At 46.5% G+C, this 22,519-nt stretch overlaps 1 protein-coding gene across 7 annotated transcripts in view; it reads right to left on the reverse strand.

Moving 5' to 3' along the window:
• The window catches only part of PTPRF (protein tyrosine phosphatase receptor type F), a 386,501-nt gene that overhangs the window by 95,190 nt on the left and 268,792 nt on the right, over positions 1-22,519 (reverse strand). For all 7 annotated transcript variants that reach the window (XM_062581931.1, XM_062581932.1, XM_062581929.1 and 4 more), the window contains one exon: positions 12,940-13,128. In XM_062581931.1, coding sequence (XP_062437915.1) covers positions 12,940-13,128 — 189 coding nt within the window. The remainder of the gene's footprint in view (positions 1-12,939; positions 13,129-22,519) is intronic.

The following is a 22,519-nucleotide window of genomic DNA, read 5'->3' on the forward strand; positions in this document are numbered from 1 at the left end:
TTGCTGAGTAAGGTCGTCTTCACACAGGGTATTACAGTAGACTTATCTGGACTCCTCAAGCGCTTCTGTGCCAAGCACCTTCTTCTCATTTGCATGGCTGAGTCCTGACGTGCAACTGGGTAACACACAGCTCTAGCAGGTGAGCGAAGACCATTTACTACAAGGATGTGCATACACGTATTGGGAGAAACGGTGAACAGCTTGTATGGGACTGCCTGTTTGAGCTCTGCAGCTGCACACACGCATCAAAGTGAAACCTCTTCCTGCCGAGCATCATCCGACCACCACTGCCGCCAGAGCAGCCTGAACCGCAGCAGGGCTTCAGCAGAAGAGAGGGCAGTCGTGCCTTGCCATGCTGTGATGACACGTTGATCTCACTCACAGATCAGACCTGTTCCTGGTAACATGTTTTAGCATATCAGAGAGCTGTAAGCTCCTGAGAAAAACCCTGGCTGTCCTCCAGTACCAGGGAGAGGAGTGACAAGGCAGAGCTTTCGGAAGCTGAGGGCAGAAACGCGTCCTGCTGATTGACAAGCATCCCTTGTAGGTACTCTGTGCTGGTCTCTCTGTGCCAGTCCCTTTCCTCCCCTCCTAGCTTTTTCTTTTGCTCTTTAAATTTGGGCACTGACAACAGCCCAGTTAAGATATCTCCAAGATACTTACCTATTCAAAAATACTTGCGCCTAGGCAAAAGAGTTAGTTGCAGTGACAGTGTTTAAACAAAGCATTTAGGAATACACTGTACAGAGCACGGGGAAGGCAGATCCTGCTAAGGGCCCTCCCTGGCAGGCCCGTGGGGAGGGCTTGGTTCTGCTGTGCCCCAGAGGGCTCGTCACTCACTGCTTTAGGTGACAAATCAAACACAAAAAGCTCTGAGTTACAAAATGATCTCTCCAAAATCCTACTCTATAGCTCATCAGGACAAGAGAGCATGAGCACCCATAAAGCTTGACATGGGAGCCAAACTGGACAGCTCCTATGGATCCTCTTCCACATCTACTCAGCTTGCAGCTCTGCCCCCATGGCGGGAGCAGCTCTGTTTCCCTAGCACAGCTATTCAAAGCCTCAGCCAAATTATACCTGGAAGTAAGTGCTCCTGTAAGTAAGTATCCAAGAGTCAGAGGATTCAGGCTGCTGTCACAACACTAATCTAACGAAAGGATTTACAATGCAAATGTGAATGAACCCAGCTTCGTGACCAGGGCCCTTTCTTTCAGGCAGCTGAAAATAGGTATATTTTCCCCATTCTGCTACCCCAAGCTCCCTCAACACAACATCCACATCAACATCCACAGAAACACCACTTGATTTCTCCTGAAGCAGTATTCCTAGTCACCCCTTCAGCTAATGCTCAGATGTGGATCCCAATCCCTCTTTTGCTGAAAGTTCATTCCCAGAAAAAGAAGAATCCTTCTAACAAAATCCAGGATCTGTGGAGCAGGGGCCAGAGCCAAGGCAACACCAGACAAGGACCCAGTCTGAAGTACGACCACAGTGGTGAAAGGGACAATGTGAAAGCCCAGAGAAAAGGACAGTTGGAATTTGATACTTTGGCTGTTGCCCAAAATAACCAGCTCCTGTTATGGGACCTGTTACAAATGTAAAGACACCAAAACCACTTAAGAGTCGCTAATAATAAAAATAGCATTTCCCATATTCACTAGGTTTTTGCAATTCACAATAGCGACACCTCCCAGCTGTTACAAAGGAATGCACCTAGCCTCCCCTGGCCATCAGCAGTGCCAATTATGCAAACAAGATAACTACAAATATATTTTCATTGTTAGTGCTCATTATGCTCATTACGCCTGCGAGCCTGGCGACCAGCATACAAGGGACCTGTTCTGGATGGCAGCACGGCTGAGAAATCACTCTCGTGCGCACCAGAGACAGCTGCTCGTAGCACCGGACTTCGGCACCCGAGCTGGACTCGGGCAGAGAGGGAGGAGAGGAGATGACGCACTCGGGGGATCCTGGTCTCCTGCGAGACAGCAGTTTCAGGATGCTCTGATCTCTCACCAGCAGGTACTGGAAATCTCAGGGGAATCTGTGTCAGAAGCAAGCTATAGCACTGTCAAACATACAGTAATGCCTCTGCATGTGCTTCTAAAGGGACATGAGTCGATCTGATCCAGACGGTAAAAAACCATGGCATTACAAACATTTCTAGACACTATCCCACCCAGCCTTCCCCTCCACACTGTCTGCTCCTGCAGCACATCTTGTTTCCACACTGTTTTCTTTTCTTTTCTTTTTTTTTTTGTGACAGAAAAAGCTCAAGAAATAGAAAAAATCCTACCATATACAAAGTGCAATCAAAGGTACAAACACACACTCAGAAAAAAGACAGCAAAGACATTCTTTTAGATCTCTCTAATCTCTTTGGACTGCTTTATGCTCCAGCTTGCAGGATAGTGTAAAAGTACTGGAGCTATACTTAAACCAGTTTGCTTGGTACTGGAAAGGGTTTAGCTGCAGCTATACGCAAGCCGGTGTGGGTGTTTACCTGTCTTCTCAGACAGACAGCTTCTGACACCCAAGTGAGCTGATCTAACGTTAATTCAGACAGACCTCTGCTACGCTGACGTCTGGGAAGACGTCAAGGGAAGAAATACTCTTATGTATAGGAACCTCAGGTATTTCCTGTGGTGACAGAAAAGTAACAAATAAATCTGACTGGAGAGTGATAATGCCTGAGATGATGATATTGCTTTACCTCCTCATGTGCATCTGATATAATGCCTGTCCGATTCAGCACCCACCTGAAACACAGCTGTGCTCCACTCTTTTACAGCTTGGGGCAGGCAAAAGCAGCCAGATTTCACTAAAGGTTGAGCTAGCTCAATTCCAACAAAATGGAAACGAACATCTGATTTGCTGCTTTGAAAATAAGAATGGAGAGTAACTTGCTCCAACATGGAGCTGCTGATATGATCTGCTGGTCACCCCAAGCACCTGGCTGTTGCCTAATGTGGTGGGTACTCGCCAGCTCCACGTCTTTCTGATGAACAAATAGAGACTTCAAGATTAAGTTGTTACCCTAAATTATTATCCAGGGCAGCCCCTGCAGGGTAAAGAGTTAAGTTAAACCCTGAGATCCTGAATTATAGATATGATCTTCTCCTATTTCAGAGAAGTCAGAGGTTTCTTAGACCAAACATGTGGGGTAAGATCAAAAGAGGTGGTTAGATAAATCTCATCCTGTTTGGTAAGGGTTGCACAGCAGAATTTTGCTTAGATTATCCTCTTGCTAATCACACAATTTCCTGCAAGCAGGTTTTCCACTGGGCCCGCACAAAGTCCTTAGCTGAGAGCTGAACTTTCCAACATTCCCATACATCCGTCTCCTATCAACACACTCACAGTGGCAATTAAATCAGAACAAAACCACCCCTCTCCCCAAACATTATTACCAAAGAGGACCATTAAGAGTCATTAGTTCACCCTTCCTTTCAGACAAACATCCAAAGCATCCAACTTACCTTCCTGAGGAACAAGAGTGCAGCTGGGTATAGAACATGGCAGAACAGTCACTTCCACATGGACATAACCTCACCATTATACAAGTACTTTCATCTAATCTGTCGTTATCTTTAGAAATGCAATGACCTCCATTTTAAATAAAAGGCATTAGGCTGACAGAAATCCTCTAGGAGAAGCCAGAGAGCAGCACATGGCTTCTGTTTGCTCTCACAAAAATGTCATCGCTGACATTCAAACAGGACACATATATTTTAAATAATGTCAAGAACATTCTTAAAATACCTCATCAGGACTGAAACGGGGGTGAGGGTGGAGGTGGGGGTGCGGGGAACTTATGTTTTATGAGATGGATGGTTCTTTCCACAGAGATGCGTTCGGTTCCCAAGCAGGACGTATGGAGCATCCACGCGGTTCTGGTGCTGAGTCACTAATGTCATCAGCCACGGAAGGAGGGAGGGAGCGCGCGGGGCCGCGCCGGGCGGCTCCGGCAAGGCAGCGGGCGCGCCGAGCGCAGCGCTGGGAGCTCCGAGCGCTCGGCTAGTTAGCATTCAAGCTGTCATTTCATTTTAGGATTTGCAATAGAAATAGAAGATGAAGAAATAGTTTAAGGAGCTTGTAACATCACAGCTGTCAATCTCTGCGCGTTCCAAGGGGAGGAATGACAGATATGTAAGCCCATTCATATCAAAATAAGGTTTGCAGTCTTTCTCCCTGACCCAGATTTGCTACAGAGGCAACTTAATGCAAATACACATCAAACAGCAATTCACATTTGCTCTAAAATCACTTAGCGGGCGCTGAAAACATTAACCCCCAGCAACAGAACCAGTTCCAAAGAGTCAGATTATTAACTTCCAGCAGCGATTCAGTGAAAAGGGGGAGGGAAGGGGAGAGGGGGGAAAACTGGACGAATGAGACTGTGTCGATTTGTAGGTGGTAGTCATTTTCTATCAAGAAATCCAGGGGTCAGTCAACAGGTGTAACCAAAATCACAAGAGAACTCAGAAGGGCCTCACTAAGTAACACTGATTAACATACTAAAGTTAATCTAAAGGGACAACTTTGAGTGTTTAGGCCAGGAAAACCACACTCCATTTGGAAAGTCATTACCGGTGCACACAGGCTGTGAGAAACCAGCCTCAGACTGCGCACACTGGGCTGTCAAACTGTAGGTGGGTTTAATTAATGAAGGCTTAAAGCAGCCAGATGCGTTTCTGATTCATTTACTCAAAACAAATCTTTATGCTACAAAGCAACACCAGCTTGTCCAGCACAGGGAGGGGGGGTCCTTGGGTCTAGAGGCCGCCACATTAGAGGGTTTCCACACTTGAAAGGCAAACACGAAGCACTCAAAGGTGCTGCTTATCCCAGAGCCAGATTTACTCAAGTTTTCAGGAATTCATCTCCTTCTGATTAGAGTTTCTTGTCTGTCAGCAGCAGGAGAGAAGAGGTTGGCTGTTCTCTTGTGAAAATGTTACCTCCTTAAGCTTACACCAAAGCAATCCATCTAACCCTCCCCGGACACAGAGCCCCCAGGGCCACGACTGTGCAGGAAGCTCAGACACTTGCAGGAGCTGCAGGAGAAACCAACCCTTCCATGGCGCAGGCCGGGGACCATTTTCCAGTTTGCAAACTTTCCGTTGAATAACCCCCTTTCAACAGTGCAAAATCGCAATGGATGAGTCTACAAGAAGTCACGCTAAAAATCAACCAAAATAAACACACTGGCGGGAGAGTGCAAATGAGTAAGAGCGTTGGCAGAGTTAGGGCTGAGAGTAAAAGCTGGAGATGAGAAACATCAGAGAAGGGACAAGGCAGACAGGAGATGGAGTGACGTGACAACTGGAGGCACATTTCAGCATTCTTACCTCTGATCGGTGTACCACCTGGTGAGGTAATTTGAATGCAAATAAGATTAGAGAGAAGCATTAGTACAAAGAGGAAAGGAAGAAAATCATAACTAAAAAGCAGAAAGGTTTTTTTTTTTTTAAGCTAGAATTTGTATCAGCGCGACAGGAATAAATAAAAAGAAACTGATGTGCAATAAAAGTCAGAGTGACACTCTCAGGTGTTAGTAAAGCTCATCGCTTCCCGGAGGGCAGCGCCCAGCCCTGCAGCGGCCACGAACGCCACCACCCGTGCGAACGGGGGCTGGACTAAGCTGCAGAGGTGGCGTTGCTGGCTGCCCTCACCCACTTGCATTCACCCCCTTTGCTGTTGCAAGCAGTTGAGATGGAGGACACGCTGGGGAGATGGTGCAGGGCCCTTTCATTCCTTACAGGAGGAGGAGGAGGAGGAAGGTGCGTGTGGCCTGGGGGCCGTGTGACCGTGCGTGTGCGGGGCGGGAGGGGTGGAAAGCGCATGGTTGCGGGCACTAGGTGCGTTTTTGCTTTGAGGTTAGAATGACCAGTGGGACAAAATCTGCTCACTTAAAGAAGTTAAACTAAGGGGAGAGTATAACAAATCAGTTTTGAGCCATTCTCCACATTCGCATAAACCTTGCATCGGGTTCCCTCCGGCAAATGAATTGGTGTCATGCAGAATTAACTTTCAGAAAGAAAATATTTCCAGACCAAGTAGTTTCTGGTAATGTAACAGCAGCACACTAGCCAGACTTCTGCCATTCCTGCCTAATTTGGATGTTAGCTGGAGAAAGCAGGCCTTGCCCTCTTTATAAGGCACTGGAGATAACTTTACATGCCTTAATGAAGAGTATCTTATAAGGAGGGCTTCTCTGGGAATGAGATTCAGTTCTCCTGTTGCAACAGTCTATATAGGTTCATTTTGTGAGCTCAATGTGTTTAGCAAGTGGAGGACCCAACGGTCAGTGTCCTGAGGTCAGCATACGCTCAGTAATGAAGCATGATTCAAGGGGAGATGCTCCAGCTGGACAAATTGGCAGGGAACCCTTCTCATCCCCACTTTTGTCCCCTTGGTCTTATTTTGCACATATGAAGGCTGTTAGTACAAGGGAGAGATTCATGCATTTTGAATCTGTAGGCAGTTCATGGTATGTGTTGGTTTTATGCAGATTTGTAGGATCTGAATACCAAGCACTTACCAAAGAAAACTGAGGAGTTTAAACAGACAGAAAAACAGGGTTAAACAGGACACAGTGTGTCAAATCATGTTCAGTGTATTGATTAATAAATACCAGTATGCATACAAGAGTGTCGTGTATCTCAGATTTACAGCTCATTCCATTATCCACAACAATGATCACTCAATGGGAAAGAAAGACAGAAAAGAATTTCTGTAAATACAAAGAAGGCATATTTTAAACATGTTTAACTTGCCTCTTAAAAAGTAATTACAATATTTATACTTATTCTCTCAATTTCCTAACTACCCTTCCTTTAGGCAGAGTCCTTTCTCTGAGCAGGAGCAGCAATTCAAACTATTCATTTTAGAATTTCCTCCGCCAAGACGACACTACCCCATTTTAACTTTATGTCTGGTTATATTTTCCGATGTTTTCTATCCACAGATGACTGAAGCATCAGGAGAGATCCTGCAGTCACTGAAGCTGAGGGTAATCTCTCTCTTGCTACGATAAATCTGCTATTATTTATCTATCTTAGCAACTACTGTTACCCTTGACAGAACAGTTATACCCAGAGATACTCGCATAAAATAGCACAGTCACAGAAAACAGGGTTATTTCGTTTCGCCTGTTTGGAAAGTTTGCCAAGTGATATTTTTGTTCTGTTTGGTCTAGGGCCTCCCCCTGCCCCCTTTCACAATTCTCAGAGTTAAGAAAAGCTTCACCACAGTGTGTCACTTCCCACGGGAACAGCGCATTGACTTCAAGCACAAGCTCAGGGGGCAGAAAACAGAACTTCCTTCTCTCTCATCTGGCTGCAACAGGGTTTCTTGTTCAGCCCTAGCACTGAAAAGATAGGCAGTGCATCTTTAAGTCTACTCCCTGCAGAAGCTAAACCCTTTCTCTAATGCACAGTTGTCTACACAGCGCTCTAGGAGCAACTGAGTACTTCAAACAGATCCCCTAAAATACAAGTATGACCAGCTCATTTTTTCCTGCATTAGGTCCCAATCCTCCTGGCCTCTGAATGTAAGCCAGCCCTTGTGAGAGCAGCAGTGAGGGTCGCAGTATTTAGCACAATGTTTATTCTGGGTCTCTCTCACCTTGTCAAAGTCAGGACATTCGCTCTTTGCTCCGAGGAAACCATTACAGAGAGGGCACAAGGCTTTCCTGTGGGACCCCAAACTTCCTCATCCTGACAGCAGGAACACAGGTTCCTGTTTTCCCCCCACACCATATGACAACGCACCTCTGGTTGGCATCCTCAGGTGTCCCTGCAAAGGGACTGAATCACAGCACATAAGCCACAAAGTGCCAACACAGGAGAGTCCGTCGAGTGGCGGAGGTGCCATCGCTTGAACCGTTACTGAGGGCAACTTGTGTCCTGCGAACGCCAGGCCTCTTTATACAAAGGTCACCCCAATAGCAAACTTCAAAACCAACGTCTTGTGCAGTTTGAAGGGTTTGAAACACTCCTAAGGGAGGAGAGTTTATTTCACCTCTGTGATGACCAGCACTGAGCAACACCCTAGACAGTCACTTCAGCAGGAAGGGATGCAGAGCCCAACATCCTCTCTGAGCACTGGAAGTGAGCAGCCAGGCACCCCAAGCAAGGCAAAAACATAGGGTGATACACTGGAAAACCTCACGGGATTGTTTGCATTGGTATTCCCATAGTGGAGGACAGGCTCTTTTGGAGAAGGGACTTCGCTCTGTTGATACAAACTCATCCTGGACCTATCAACATAGTACTTTTTTATAGGAACCTAAAAGACCAAAAAAGCCCCGAAAGCAACATAAAACAGAGAAACCAAGGCTCCTGCCAGCCACAACAGGGTACTAGGACAATGCAGCACTGACCCAAGAAAACTTGGTCAGTGCTTTCATCTACTTCCTAAGATAATTTTGGGGAAAATATTTTCAGAAATGAGAGTAACACATGACAGACTGGCTATTTGTCACAAATTGCAAGAGGGTGTGTGTGTGTGTGTGTGTGTGTGGTCTGTGTGCATCCCATTATTGCTCTGTGTGCCTCACACAGCCAGACCCAGATGGACAGGACACATTCTTCTAGGATATAAAACTTCAGCTGTTCATCTGCTGGCCATGATTTTGCTTCAGCCTCTTGCCCAGTCAGTCCCTTCCTGAGAGGGCACCCATCCTTGTATGGGTTTCCTAATCGCTTTAGATAATACTCTCTGATCCCTATTCTTATGGGCTGTTCATACCCATATCTTTCTAGGTGGATGCCCATATGATGTCTGCACTTGAAGCTGTATCTTGCCAGGAGTTGAGTGACTTCTGCTGGGTACTGAGTGCTGGCTGTTACTAGTAAAGCAGAATGTGTCAGTTACCTGTTGTGCTGTCTCCTTGAGGCAGGGACTGCCTCTTTTTGCACATTTGTACTGTTTATGTTGGGTATTTATGTTGTTTCCATACTAGTAGTGCTTCTAGCCATCAAGACCAGAATGAAAAATGCTTGCTAGTAACTCTGAGGGCATAAATGAGTCGAGATGATCTGGTAAGCAGCCTCCCACTGCTTCTTTGTTAAGAGGCACCTACATTTTTCTGGAGAGTGACTAAAGTCACCTGCAGAGCCCTCTTTGATACTTTATTTGCAATTAATTGCCTGAAAGTCACGCTAAGGTCTTGGGCATGGCTCCATAATGCAGTTAATTCATGGTGATTAAAAAAGGATGATACTTCTTACATGAAGTTCTTTAACAGATAGAAGATGACAAGGCTCCTTGAATTTTTGGCATTTCCTTACATGGCAAGGATATGTGTGTGTTAACACTCAGGATATTGCTTTATTCTAATTTGACATTTTGTTCATAAGCTTTCTGAAAAGCAAGGTGGAAGAGTGTTTCTTCAAATATAGAACTCACTGGAAGCATTCAAGAGCTTTGAGTGTATGAATACCACTAGATTTGCTTTGAAGTCTTGGGAGCTCAAGATCCAGGATTCTTTCCGAAGAGCCGTGAAGCATCAACACAATCTGATCTATATTGGAAAATTTCCTCCACATCATCGTCTAATTTTAAAACATGTTCGGCAGTGAAGCACTGACCCAAGCCCTTGCTGCCAGAACTCATACGTATGTTACCTGCAATACTACAGTCTCCAGCTGGTTTTAAAATCAGTCCAGCCAAACAGGTTTTAAAATGAGTTAGCATGCTGGGGAAGTTTCCCAGCCCAGAGCTGGCCTCAGGTTCTCTATCAATGACTGAAGCTGTGCACCCTGAGTGAGAACAGGGAGACGTCCTGAGCCCCTGAGTTTGCAAAAAAGCATCCTCTGTGCAAAAGGTAGGAAGTCTTAGCAAGAGGAGCAATGGAGAATTTTGCTACAACCAGCCTGAGTCAGAGACCTTGTCTTGATGTGTGATACCGGAGATGAAAACCTGTGTTTATTTGTGTTCTCATCTTCAGAGCAAGCAGCCCAGAACCTACTGTCAAAACTATCCAATACCTAGGCTTACAAAAAAAATTAAGCATTATTCTTGAAGAAGGACTTATGTATTGGAGGGAAGGGGAAAAAAGCCCCATAAAGAGTTGTGCTAACTATCAGAAAATTTAATCAGAAAAATGCATAAACATATATATAGGTGTAATTATCAACTGAGGGACAGGCAGGACATAGGACAGATATGTAAATTGGAGCTTTGTTGTTGGCAAAGATACTAATACTCTGGAGTTAAAATGGCTTAAGACAGCACAAACTCTCTAGTACATTGACTGAAGATGAACAGACCTCTAAAAATTGCTGTTCAGAGCCCACTTAGGCACATGATCTGACTGCATGTTAGCTGAAAGACCTGCCTGAAGCCCCCAGAGCACTGCCAGCCCACATAACTGTGAGGGTCAGAAGAAAGCACCTTCCCCAGGCATGTGTCTTTACCTCTAGCCATTTATATCACACTAGGAGGCTGAAGAAATGAAATCACCCCTCAATCCCCCATCTAAGTTGGAGTCCAAAGCTGTTTTGACCTTTATGACCTATACTTAGTAAACCTGAATAATAATATATTATGTACTAGGTGAAGGCTGGACACCCTATACATGTAGTATTGGGCTGACATTGCATCATAACTATTTTAAGTATATTACATCTGTCTAGTTTTATTGGGTTTTAATTAAATGAAATTAAATGAGCGTATATTTAGATTGAGACGATATAAAATGACATTCATGCAGATATGCCAGGCTGGCGGTAAGATACAATCTTAATGGAGCAGAGACTTTGCAAACTATTACACTCTCGCATGTAATGAAGTACCTATTTAAAAATGCTTTTTTTTGAGGAACAATTCTATCCCACTACGGTATAGTACTAGTGAGTTCAATTAGCACCTTGCAAAATGGATCGGAGACTGCCCAGCCTACCGCAGTGCTCACACAGGATGACTGCAGCCGGGTAAGTGGGACCCAGGCACTCCAAGAGGGATGCCCTACTTTACACCAACTAGAAAAACAGAGAAAAAGCCATGAAAGCCAGCAGAGGTGGCTGGAACCTGGAAACTTCTCTGCCACGAGAAGTGGTAAACTTCTTGTTCCTCACTCTTGCAAGGGTGGGACAGAGCCTTGGTGAATCTTGGCTTGGTGTCATCAGGTCCCTAAAAATAAAACTTCAATCATACCTGGAAGTCTCTTGCGCTGAACTGTGGAAACCTCCCTTACTACATTAGAGAGCTAATCAATTTCTTTTGCAAGTTTGCAGATGTGCGCTGCTCATTGATTTCTAAAAGGTTCCCTTGACACCTCCCTTGGTAATTACTGTGTCTTCAGTAAGCAGCCAGCTCTAGAGCTGGAATCCCAGGTGAAATATTCAATTGAGATGTTGCTTAAAAACGGTAAATAGGAAACAAAATTTGGACACAGTGACAGCGTTTACTAGCTTTTTTTTAAGTTTCCTATCTCACCAAACCTGTGAAGCAGCTGGCAGAGAGGCAGCCAAGTGCCTGCAAAAAGGGGGTTGGAGAATGCATAGCAAGAGCATCAGGAGCTGCCTTGCTGCTCGTTTATGGTAATTTCTGATGCTGATTTAGTCAGCTATGAAGTGAAATACATCCATGTGCACTTTCCTGTCGCTGCTTCCTAAAGCTTCTCAGAATAATTAACAAGTGTGATATTTTCTTTCAGCATAAACAGATCAAGATTAAGCCATGTTGTGGGGGAGATAAGCTAAAGGTCACTGGGGAATTTCATAAGCTATAAACGCATTAGTATAATTAGCGCTCCGTGGTACATCAAGGTGGGATCAGGAGTGTCAGGCTGGCTTCTATTTCTGACAAGAGTAATGTCTCATTACCCACTCCCCCAAATTAAAGGTTGCTTATCAGCCAAGCATCATCAGACTTGTGCAGAGGGCACCTGCTATGGAGAAATGTATTAAATGTTCACCTTGCTGGGAGGAAGATGGTATTTTCCTGGCAGCAACCCTCAAGACAAATGCCTTCTGAGAGCCCAGAGATGCAGCACGGCCAGGCAAGGCAGTCTGCCTCTTATTTAAGCACAAGACCTCTCTAGACAGAAGCTGTTCCAGCTTCGTTCTCTTCTGCACTTTCTGTAGGATACAAAGGGCTTTTTTTCCCCAGACTAAAGCTGCTGTAGAGCGTTGCTCTGCACTGTTAAACAGCCTCTGCAATTCACACTGGGGAGCTGCACTTTTAGTCATCAATGAATAAAGCAATGTTTTATTTGCTTTAACTCTCTAACGGGCCCTACAGTCCCAGAGTCTGAACAGCGCAGCAGAGAAACAAGAGTTCCTTGCAAAAATGCATGCATTCCTAGCCGCTGACAGGAATTAACAGCTTGTCTCTCAAAATCTTGTACTCAGTTTATCAACAATAAGAGAAAGTGTGCCTTCAAAACTGTGTCCATGTCCCTTTGAAATCCACAGAACTGCTACTTCTTGAGTTTTTTTTTTATTCTTGCCCTGTCACATAGCAAAAATGATAAAGATCTCAACAGAACACAGTGTTGCCTTGTAGAGTCTGTAAGGAGTGAAGTAATACATGACCACTGATTGTAAAGCCTCAATCACTGTTTTCTTATAACGATTTGCTCTCTGCAATTAAAAGTATTTGAGGCCTGTTGAGTCAGTAGTGAAATGTCTTGAGCCTACCAATGATTTGGGGCAAAATCAAGATGGTCTATTGAAGAAGAAACCCAGGTGATGCTCCAAAAGTCATGTCCGTGCTAATCCCTCCTTTTAACAAGCCACGATACCTTGTCAGGGTGGATCAGCTCCAAAAACTGTTTTCATATTGTAAAAGAAACAAGCTCAAATCAAATTGACGTTTGGGTTTAGAATTGCATTTCAGCATCACAGAGAGAAAAAAAATCATAGTAACTAAAGAGAACAAGAGGAGAAGTGAGGAGGTAAGGAAGGCTTACTTGCTTTGCTACCTTACCCGAGCGGAGCTGCTTTATTCGCCCATTGCTAGTTGCCGTATCGACAGGCAGGAAGTCCTTGAACCAGGAGATTTCAGGATCAGGGTTCCCGCTGGCGGCGCAGAGCATCGTGGCTGTGCGGGCCTTTTCTACTACCTTGAGCTGCGGGCCCATATCAATGGTGGGGAAGCCAGCTGGGAGGTGGTCTTCTGCAACAGGAAAACAACGCACAAGGTTAAAGAGACATGTTCTGGCACAGTGACGGGACACAGTCATGACAGCAGTGCCATGGTACAGCATCTGTGCCTCTGCTGGAAAACAGCAGCCTGGCTTCCCTACTGAGAAGGTTTTCAAGCCCCTAAAGCACATTAGACTCTATAATGAGCATTCATTATACCAATAGAAGCTTCCACTAAATTTAACTCCGTTTAAATCAATTGCCTTGGGAAACGTCCATAATTTTCATTGATACGTAAGCTCCATCTATTGTTGTTAATAATTCAGTAAAAGCAGGTATTTGCCTTTTTGTGGGAGGACTGTCTTGAAGATAACAGAGAAACACAAAACCAAATAGTTTGAGGCATCTTGAAAAACAACAGCTAAACAATAAAATCCCTTAGAATGGTCCAGAGAGGCCCATTTTCTCTTTTTGACTAAGAACATTTTGTCACACTGGTAGGATACATTGTAAATCTCTTCCTCATGCCCCCAGATCTGATTCAGAATGCTTTTAGGAACTAATGAATGTAACGCTAATGAGCCAGGCTCTGCTCGTGCACAGCCTCGCCAGCCTGTGCCGCAGCAAGCTCCTGGTGCATTTTCTGGGCAGCGGAGAGCAACTGGTGCGTGAGACAAACGGCCAGGGCGCTCTCCGGCACGTCTTACTGGAACACTGTAAAATGAAGCACCTCCGTAACTGCTGAAACCATTCACAGAGCAAGTAGAAAAACAGTTAATTGGGTTCGCCGCTGTAGAGGATGCTCAGGTAGGCTGGGCTGAATACATTAGGCCGCCTTCACTGATAAGCCAAGGCATGCTCCGACATGGTCATTCACTAGCAGCTGCCGAGCGGGGCTCATTTACTCACTCCGTGGCAAGATGTACTGTACTCTGCTAAGCCCGAACTGCAATCAAAAGGACATGCTTTCACAGAAGAAGAGAGCTGGAAGAACACTGAGAAGCTTTCAAAGCACCAGAAACTCAATTATTTTCAGTACATTTCTTTCTTTTTTCCTTGTTTTAAGGAAACTTAAGCAAACCCCTTCTTTGGCATATCAAACTCTGCAAGGCTCCCACAGCTCATTGCAATGTTTAAGCGAACAAGGCCTCAGCATCTTCCCGAGTTCCAGAGGAGTCTGGACTCGTCGCAGGCAGGTTCGGCTGTTACCACCGCGTATCGGGATCCCCAAACCCCCCACTCCCAGCAGGAAGGTACTAGCAATAGGCCTCATCTGGTGTCCTTCTCTACTCCCGCACTGCCAAACCTGCTGCACAATCCTGGCTTTTGGTGACTAATCTTAGATATTCTTTCCTACGATCTCAGGAGAATTCCCAAGACCCTTCACTTGTTTGCACATCAAGACGCTGCAGCACAAAGCAACATCTGCTGTAAACACAATAATGCCCCGGAATTTTGTTTTTCTGTTGAGATGAGAGTGGCTATGAGGCATCCAAGGTTTTCCACAACAAAAAAAAGTTTCCTGGTGCTTACTAAGAGCACTGGCCGTATTTTGTCTCCCAGATGGGCCTCCCTAGAAACCTCTCTTGTCATCAGCAAACATAAACGGATTTTTTTTTTTTTTAGTGAAAGGTACCACTGAAAACTAGCTCCTTTTTAATTTGCTCTCCATTGATTTTCAAAGACAAAAGGTGCATAGAGCTTAACTGGAAAGACACCAGAGCCAGTATTCAATAACAAGCAATAGAAGCACTCGATACTCAGCAACCACAATACATTCTCTTACATGGCTGAAAGGAAACAAAAGAAGGATACACACAAAAGTACAGCCCGGTATAGACCGAATGGCAAAGGAAGATACACATGGGGAGTGACATAAAATGACATTCCCTCGGATTGAGGCCAGGTTTGCCTGAAGTGCAGCACCTCGCTATTTCTGCTATGGAAGCAGATGTTCAGTCCGGTGAGGCTGAAACCCTGAGGTGATTTAACCTAATCATCGTGCTTAATATTTACACTGTTTCCTGGTTTGTTTGAGCGTTTACACAGAATGGGCTAAGCTAAGTCTTACATAGCCAGCTTGATCCAAAGTCTGTGTGGAGGCTTAGCACATACCTAAAAGCAAATCTAAACCCAGCATTTGTGCAAGAAATCTCTTGCCATCTGCAGTGATCCTTTGTCCACAGAAATGAGAGAGAGGATTAGAAAACCCTTCATGTGTGGCTCATCCACAGGTACACTACTGGCCTGCTGCACCGGAGGTAGCTCTTAAATTGAAATCAGCAGTTTGCAAGGAGCCACAGACCAGCAGAAATCACATGATCTAACCATGAGTTCACTGAGTACAACAGAAAAACCCTGATAACAAAGACAAGGGAATGTAGGTGCCTCTGCCATGCCAGAAATCCCAAACGAAACGCTTGCTAGGCTCCGGGGAGCCTTACAGCCCTGCTGCGAGGTTGTGCACGCCCTGCAAGCCCGGCCTCACGACGCAGGAGCGCTCAAACGCCCCGGCCGGCCCCAAGACACAACCTGACCCTCAGGACCCGCCCCAAGGACAACACAGGCACAGGCAGGCAGGCGTGAACGGCTCACGCGGTGCACAGTTTTTTTCTCTCCTAACCACACACAAGCCCCAAAACTACAGTGGGAAATGACAGTAGGAGAGAAGCGGTGCTCCCAGTGCCGCCCGAGCTACGGCCGGTTCCCTGGGCTATGGCCGGTGCCTGGGACACTCCGTTTCTGCAGTGCAAAGCGCAAGCGCCGGGAGGTTTAAATCCTGCCCTGTTTGCCCAGCTGCCGTGGCCGTGCCACCGCCACAACGCGAGGAAGCAGCCCCAGCGTTGCTGCCCCTATGGACACGCACGGGCGGCAGGGATGCGCGGGACCCCGCGTCGATCAAGCGCAGAGGCGATGCGGACCTGCAAGGGCCGAGGTGTGCTCCCGGGAGGTCGCACCGCTGCGTGACAGCATGCCACGGGGACTCTGAAAGCTGTCCCCTTCTCAGAGAAGCTGATCCCTTCTCCGAGAGCCCCTCAGATACCCTGAGGTCGGGGTCAGCTCCGGGGCCCTTGCTGGTCCATGGCCACAGCACCTGGGGTTTGAATTCGAGGGGAGCCAACCCTAGTGCTTTCTCCAGAGGGACAGAGAGAAGGATGGTCCTGGGGCTTCCGCGCAGGGACCTCCAGCAAGAGGGAGGACAACCGCAGGCAAAGCGACTGTTGAGAAACCAGCTGGGAGCAGAGCCCCGCACCAGCTCGCGCCTGCCCTGCCTGCAACGTTCCCCAGAGATAACGGGGCGCCGCTCCAAGCGCACCTCGGTGCTGCTCCCTTCCCGGGGACACTCAGCAGTGTCTCTGTGCTCAGGCACTTCCGGTGACGATACAAGTTCAGAGCTGCTCTTGCCTTGCCCTTCCCTCTGGCAAAAGTCTAATCCAGCGCTAATTAGGAGGTGCAGTCATGCCTCAGCTCCTCTCAGCCCTCACTAACCTGTCTGCACACAGAGCTCTTCAGTAATTGCTGTCCTGCTATTCACGCCAATACACGGAGACTCCTATTCCAGAAAACGAGTTTGTCACCACATGGTTCTAATCTGAAACAGCTACTACACTTTTAATACAGATTAAAACAAGCTATGAACTTACTTCCAAGTGGAGACCACCTAAAACAGTTCTTTCTGGGGTTCAGCTACTTTCAGATGAGGTCTGTTTCAGGCAGGTGTTAGGCCAGAGCAAGCAAAACGTAAGCACTGTCGGGTGTTTGTTGGGCATTGCAAGCTCTCCTTTTCTCCTCAGATACAGAAGCCACAAGGAGAGAAAGAAGCAGGAAGAAAGTGAAAGGAAACAGGGAGGGAGAAAAAGAAACGATTTTTTTTCAATTACAAACTGAAACTTGGAAAAGCCAAGAACAGGCTAAGGTCTTGCTAGTAACAGTCATCAAGGAGCCAGGAACATCCCTCTGGCATCTCACATAACAGCATGTGCAGAGCATATCTCATGCTCACTTGACAGCCTGCTTTACTAATCTCCTTTCTGAGGTGACAGAAATCTAACCTCCCTTCTCTTCCAGCATTCTTTTGCGCTGTACATTTCCCATTTTTAAGGGCAAAGCTAAGGTAAAAAGCTTTTCTTACAGCCCCATACTGGAATCGAGACCCCTTTTACTGCAGCAATTATGTAGCTCGTTCACCAGCTCACCAGAAAACTACCTTTTGTGAGGCTAATGCCATGAGATGTAACCATTCAGGCATCCTTACTCTTATCACTCGAAATACCAACCAAAATGAGGGTAAGGGGCAATTGCAACTTATGTCTTGTATGACCCACGGATGAGCTGCAGAGCAGAACCATAGATGGCTTCCAGCTACCTACAGAAAAAGGCTGCAGAAGAGCCCATGGCGAGCACTGCTGTTGATGGCTGAATCCTGCAGAGCTGATGGCCCAGGATTTTGCCCCAAACCCGTAATCTCTTGCAGAGTATAAAGACTGGACAGGTGGAATCTCAAGTTTCTACTTGTCCAAACCCAGTACGGTACTCACGGGTTCTGCAGCCAGGTAGCTGTGTTTTGCAGGTCATCATAACTTGGCACCTCCCTACCGAGCTTCTCCTCTATTACTGTGTATTTCCTTTGCATCAACATAATTCTCAGAAACAGTATTTTAGAAATGATAGTGAAAGCTACAAGCATTTTTATAGGCATTGTTTATCATATTTCTCTTCTTATAAAAGCCAGATCTGCTTAGTTCAGACTGCCAAGGGAGAGAAAAAAACAATACCCAATGTAATTTGGAAATACGAAAAGTAGCTTTTCTATACATTACAGGTATAGCTGTAAGGTTAACTCTCTTAAAATCTATCACAGCCACTGCCCCAAAGGAAGGGGGCTCCCAACTCACTTCCAGTGAGATATTGGGCCTTATCCCCATGGAAGGCTGGAAATAGCTTATCTAGCCCACCGGCTTCTGCCAGCATGTCAGCTTAGTAACTTGCAGCCCAATATCAATTTTAGGGGCTTGGTAAGAATGAGCAAGACACAATTGTTTTCAATCCTGCCAGCTGTCTGAAGCTGCTCAGAAGTGCAGAGGGCCAGGGACAAGCCAGAAAAGGACTGAGGGCAGAGCAAGCTCTCTATATGCATCCGACTGCAGCCAGCATCGCACAGGAGCAGGATGCACATATTGAAAGCTACTTCACTCATTCCCTATCCATTTAGCAAGCCAGGCTAGGATCTCATCCAGTTAAATTCAATAGGGCTGAGGCAATTCTGGTAATAGGTGCTGGTTTGAAGCAATATAATACGGGATGTTGGAGGGGTTTGTAGGGGCAACCCTCATCTACTGAGGGACTGGCGTTTGATGGACACGTAGCACTACCTTATGAATTTTACAAGTCTCCAAAGCTCCCTTTAAGGCACTGAAACACATTAGCAAATGCAAAATTATCAGTGCAAGAACGACAGCCTGAGTAGTCGGCAATATTAACTAATGGAAGATGCAAGCTAGTAGGATCGTAAGCACACCGCAATCCAGGACATCTGTTTGCTGAATAAACAGCCCTAATTCCTTCATCCCAGGTTACACAGCGCGGCTATTCAATTACTGCAAGACAATCAAAAGCACTCGAGCAATCCGGGGCCCAGAAGAACGGCATCGTTTTACAGGGTAAGAAAACCCTGACGCGGCTCCGTTCAGGTTCAACTGAAGCTGCACAAAGAGGGTTTTATCAGCCCTTTTGAGGCGCCTCTCTCTTCCTGGGTCCTTGCGGCTAGAAAAAAGCCCCCTAAGAGGCTCACCAGAAAAAAATTACTGCAAGCCACGGCCCACGTAGGCTGCCTGGTCCCGGGCGGGCGAGCGCCCGCGCGGGGAGCAGCGGAGGCAGCAGCGCGCCTGGCCCACGTCTCACGTGGGCTAACGAACGCGAACATCGCTCCCCGTGGACGCAGGCACCGCCTTGCGATTGCCCAAGGAGAAGGTGGGGCAGCAAAACCAACCCGTTCTCAAAGGCGGCCAAGTATTAATTACGGGGCTAGCAAGCAGCAAGCAGTTTCAGGCAGGTCGACGGAGGAACACGAACGGCCCTGCGTCGCTGACAAGGCTTTTTAAGGACAAATCGGCCGCTTTCCTATGACATCGTGCCAGCGTGACACGGCGAAGCCGCCCGCCCAGGCCGGCCAGGAGGGCGCAGATGCGTGGGCGGGCGTGCAAATGAGCGCCGGAAAGATTTTTCCGTGTCACAGTGTAACCACATGAATGACTGCCCAAGAGCTTACAGTAAACAAAGTATTTGCTATCTCTGAGAAGGATCGCAGCAGCTAAACAGTTCACAAAAGGGAAAAAGAAAAACCTGAGTCAGTCCAAAACAATTTGCAAGGAAAAAGGTATTGCAAGGAGAATTCAAGAAAATACGAGACCAGACACAGCAGAAGAGGATGAACCGGTGGGCAGACTGCCGCCCTGGGGCTCGCGGCGCGGGAGCTTATCCTGCAGGTTAGGAGTCCCCAAAGCACCCAGCGGAGAGCGAGCTACCCTCAGCGTGCCGGAAGGACGCTGATAACCTCGGCCCTTCGCCACTCGGTGGCAACTAGCTCCGTTTACAAGCCACGATACCCCCTCGGGAGGGCAGCCGGAGGCTCCCGCCAGCGCCCGTTTGTCGCGACGAGGAGCAGCGCGGCCTCGCAGGCGCTCCCGCGAGCCGCAGACAGCAGCGCCGCCGAACCCGCTCTGCCGCGGCTCCGGCGCCACGACCGCGGCGAGCGCGAGCCCCGCTCCCGGCCCCGCTCCCACGCACGCAGCAGCGGCAGCTGCACCAACACGTTGCCTCCCCGGGGCTCGGATGAGCACCGGCACCCGCCAGGCTCCAGCGTTCCCTCGCAGCCGCAGTGCAGGTGAGCACCATATAACGACCTTCTCCCAGCCCATCCAGAAGCTGTTATCACCAAAACAGCCTTCCTGTCAGCCTCCCTGAAGCCTCCAGACCTGTCCAAGGGACCATCCAAGACTGGATACGTTTTTATCCAACATCGAGCGACAGAGGTGTTAAACACTGCCATCTCTGCTCCCTGTGGAGACCACGCATGCTTGAGAAGGCTTCTCCAGCGGTCCACCTTCCCAGCCCACCTTCCACGCGGCCCCTGCGGGTGATGCAACCAAGCAGGTTGCTCTGGACACATTCACGTCACCCCGAGCCACAAATGCAGCCCTGGCCCCGCTGGCTTGGAAGGAGAATGACAAAAAGGGGGTGCCACGGAGGCTCGGCCAGCACTTCATTAAAAAATAAATCCTTCTTTCCTTTTAAACACACTGCAGCATGCAGTGTGGATTTTCTTTAGCAATAGTAACTTCTCAGCATATGCCAGCTGTCAGGACAGGAGTCCCCAAACCCATCCTGAAGGTTATTCACACCTTTATCAGATTAGACTGCAAAAAGGAAGGTAGCATTTAGGAAACCCCTACTACCACATCATCTTTCTGCAGCCCTGTCCACCTCTTCTTTTTTTCTATCCTGGCTTCCTCACAATAATGAACACATTTGTAGTCTTGGTCCTAAACTCAAGATTTTCCAAGACTTAGGCCCAGCAAGAAGGGCCTAAAAGACTCCAAAAGGAAGACTACAGCACAAGCTTGTCTGCTCAGGCATAGCAAACTCTGTGCCACAGGGAAAAGTGTATCTAAGTGGATGTCAGAACATCTTAGGTTTGAGGGAAGTGTGGTGCAAAACCCCTTCAGAAGGTAAGGGCCACCCCAAACTTCCTGATCTGAATCAAGTCCACTACTCTGACAAAAATGTAGAGTAATGTCCACAGACAATTCAATCCGAAACCAAAGATATGCCAAAACCAAGCATTTTTCCCGAGAGACCAGAGAAACTAGTCACTCTTGTTAATGCAGTACTAGAAAGTGCTTAGACTGTATGATGCCGAAAGTCATTGAAGGGTTCAGAGTGTAACACAGCAGGAACTACAGTGAGAAATGTCAAGAATATGGGCGAGGGAGAGCTTACACAGAAGTAAAGCAGGTCATACCTGCAAGATTTCCTGACTGAGCAAGTGTCCCTTTCTCATCCCCTTTTTTGGGAAAGATTTTTTTTTCTCCCCACTTTTTATTCCCCTTCCCCTGAATTACAGCATAAATTTAGATAAGTAAAGATAGTTTTGTGGGTCATATCCAACTGCTGATAAATAAGACAAGACTGTTTCAACAACTATTACTTAGAAAAAAACCAGCAGCTGGAAGTATGCATTAAAAAAATCCCACAAAAGTTCTTTAAACACAAGGAATTCAGAAAGGTTTTGCAGTCAGCTATTAAGACTCCATAGTAAAAGAACAGTAAATGGGGACCAAGCTGTGCTTTAAGGTAGGACTGTGCCATTTGTTGGTATGAATTGTTGAATGTAACTGCCTGTAGAACTATTTTCAAACCACTGTTTTAAAAAATATTTTATACCGAGAAATCCAACACAACTGTTGCTCCTGCACGTTTCCCTGTGACACAATATATAAACATACTCCCACTAAAAGATACTCAAAACTTCACTTTTCATAGAAAAGCATGTAAGCAGTTCTCAGTCTACGTCATTTATTAATCCGCTGCATTTTCCATATTTCTCCACCTGCATTGATGCGATATGCTATTAGCATAGAGATTTTCATTTTTAATTTGTGCAATCAATAATTTATTTACATATGCCATTAAACACAACCCGTGGTTAAATTAACAGAGCATTTGACTTCTGATCCATCTCTGTTTGGTTGCAGTTCAGTGCAAGAAAAAATGCACAAGCACTGAGTGAATATGACAGCAGAACTCTCCCACGCTTACATACAGTTTCAGATTAATGTGAAGCATTCCTGCTGTCACTCAGTTGGAATACTAAATCTGTTCATTTCCACTTCACAGGCCAGAATGCAAGATTTTCAGTCATTTAACTCCTACTGAAAGGGTTAGATTGTGCTAAAATCTGCTTTCTATTTAGCTCCTGCAGCCTGTCTGCATCACTGCCATTCCAGTGGCTTCACTTCCTCTCGGGGAACATCACAACCTACCAAAGCAACAGAGGTCAGCAACTTGCAAGCAAAGACTTCAAAATTAAGGATGGGGAAAAGTGGTATGCTTCGGCAATAGATCTTGCTAAAAAATTATTATTTACTAGCAGTTGTTCCAGCATGGCAAAGACTTTACCTCACACCTAAATGACTGAATAAGGAAGGCGTTCAGACATCATGGCAGGGCAACAATCGTCAACTTTTTAAGGCTAATCACTGTGATACTATGCAAGAGAGAGACACTCTTCTCTGTTTTCCACCCTCCCCAAAATCCTGAAACAAAAACATTTGAAACATTGTAATTATTCTGGAAATACTACTGTGGAAAGTGAAATTTAAGAGTGCACTGTGGAGGGGCTGGAGGGTCCTTAAAGAAAGCAC

The sequence above is a fragment of the Rhea pennata genome, chromosome 8 (assembly GCF_028389875.1).
Source record: "Rhea pennata isolate bPtePen1 chromosome 8, bPtePen1.pri, whole genome shotgun sequence".
NCBI lineage: Eukaryota > Metazoa > Chordata > Aves > Rheiformes > Rheidae > Rhea > Rhea pennata.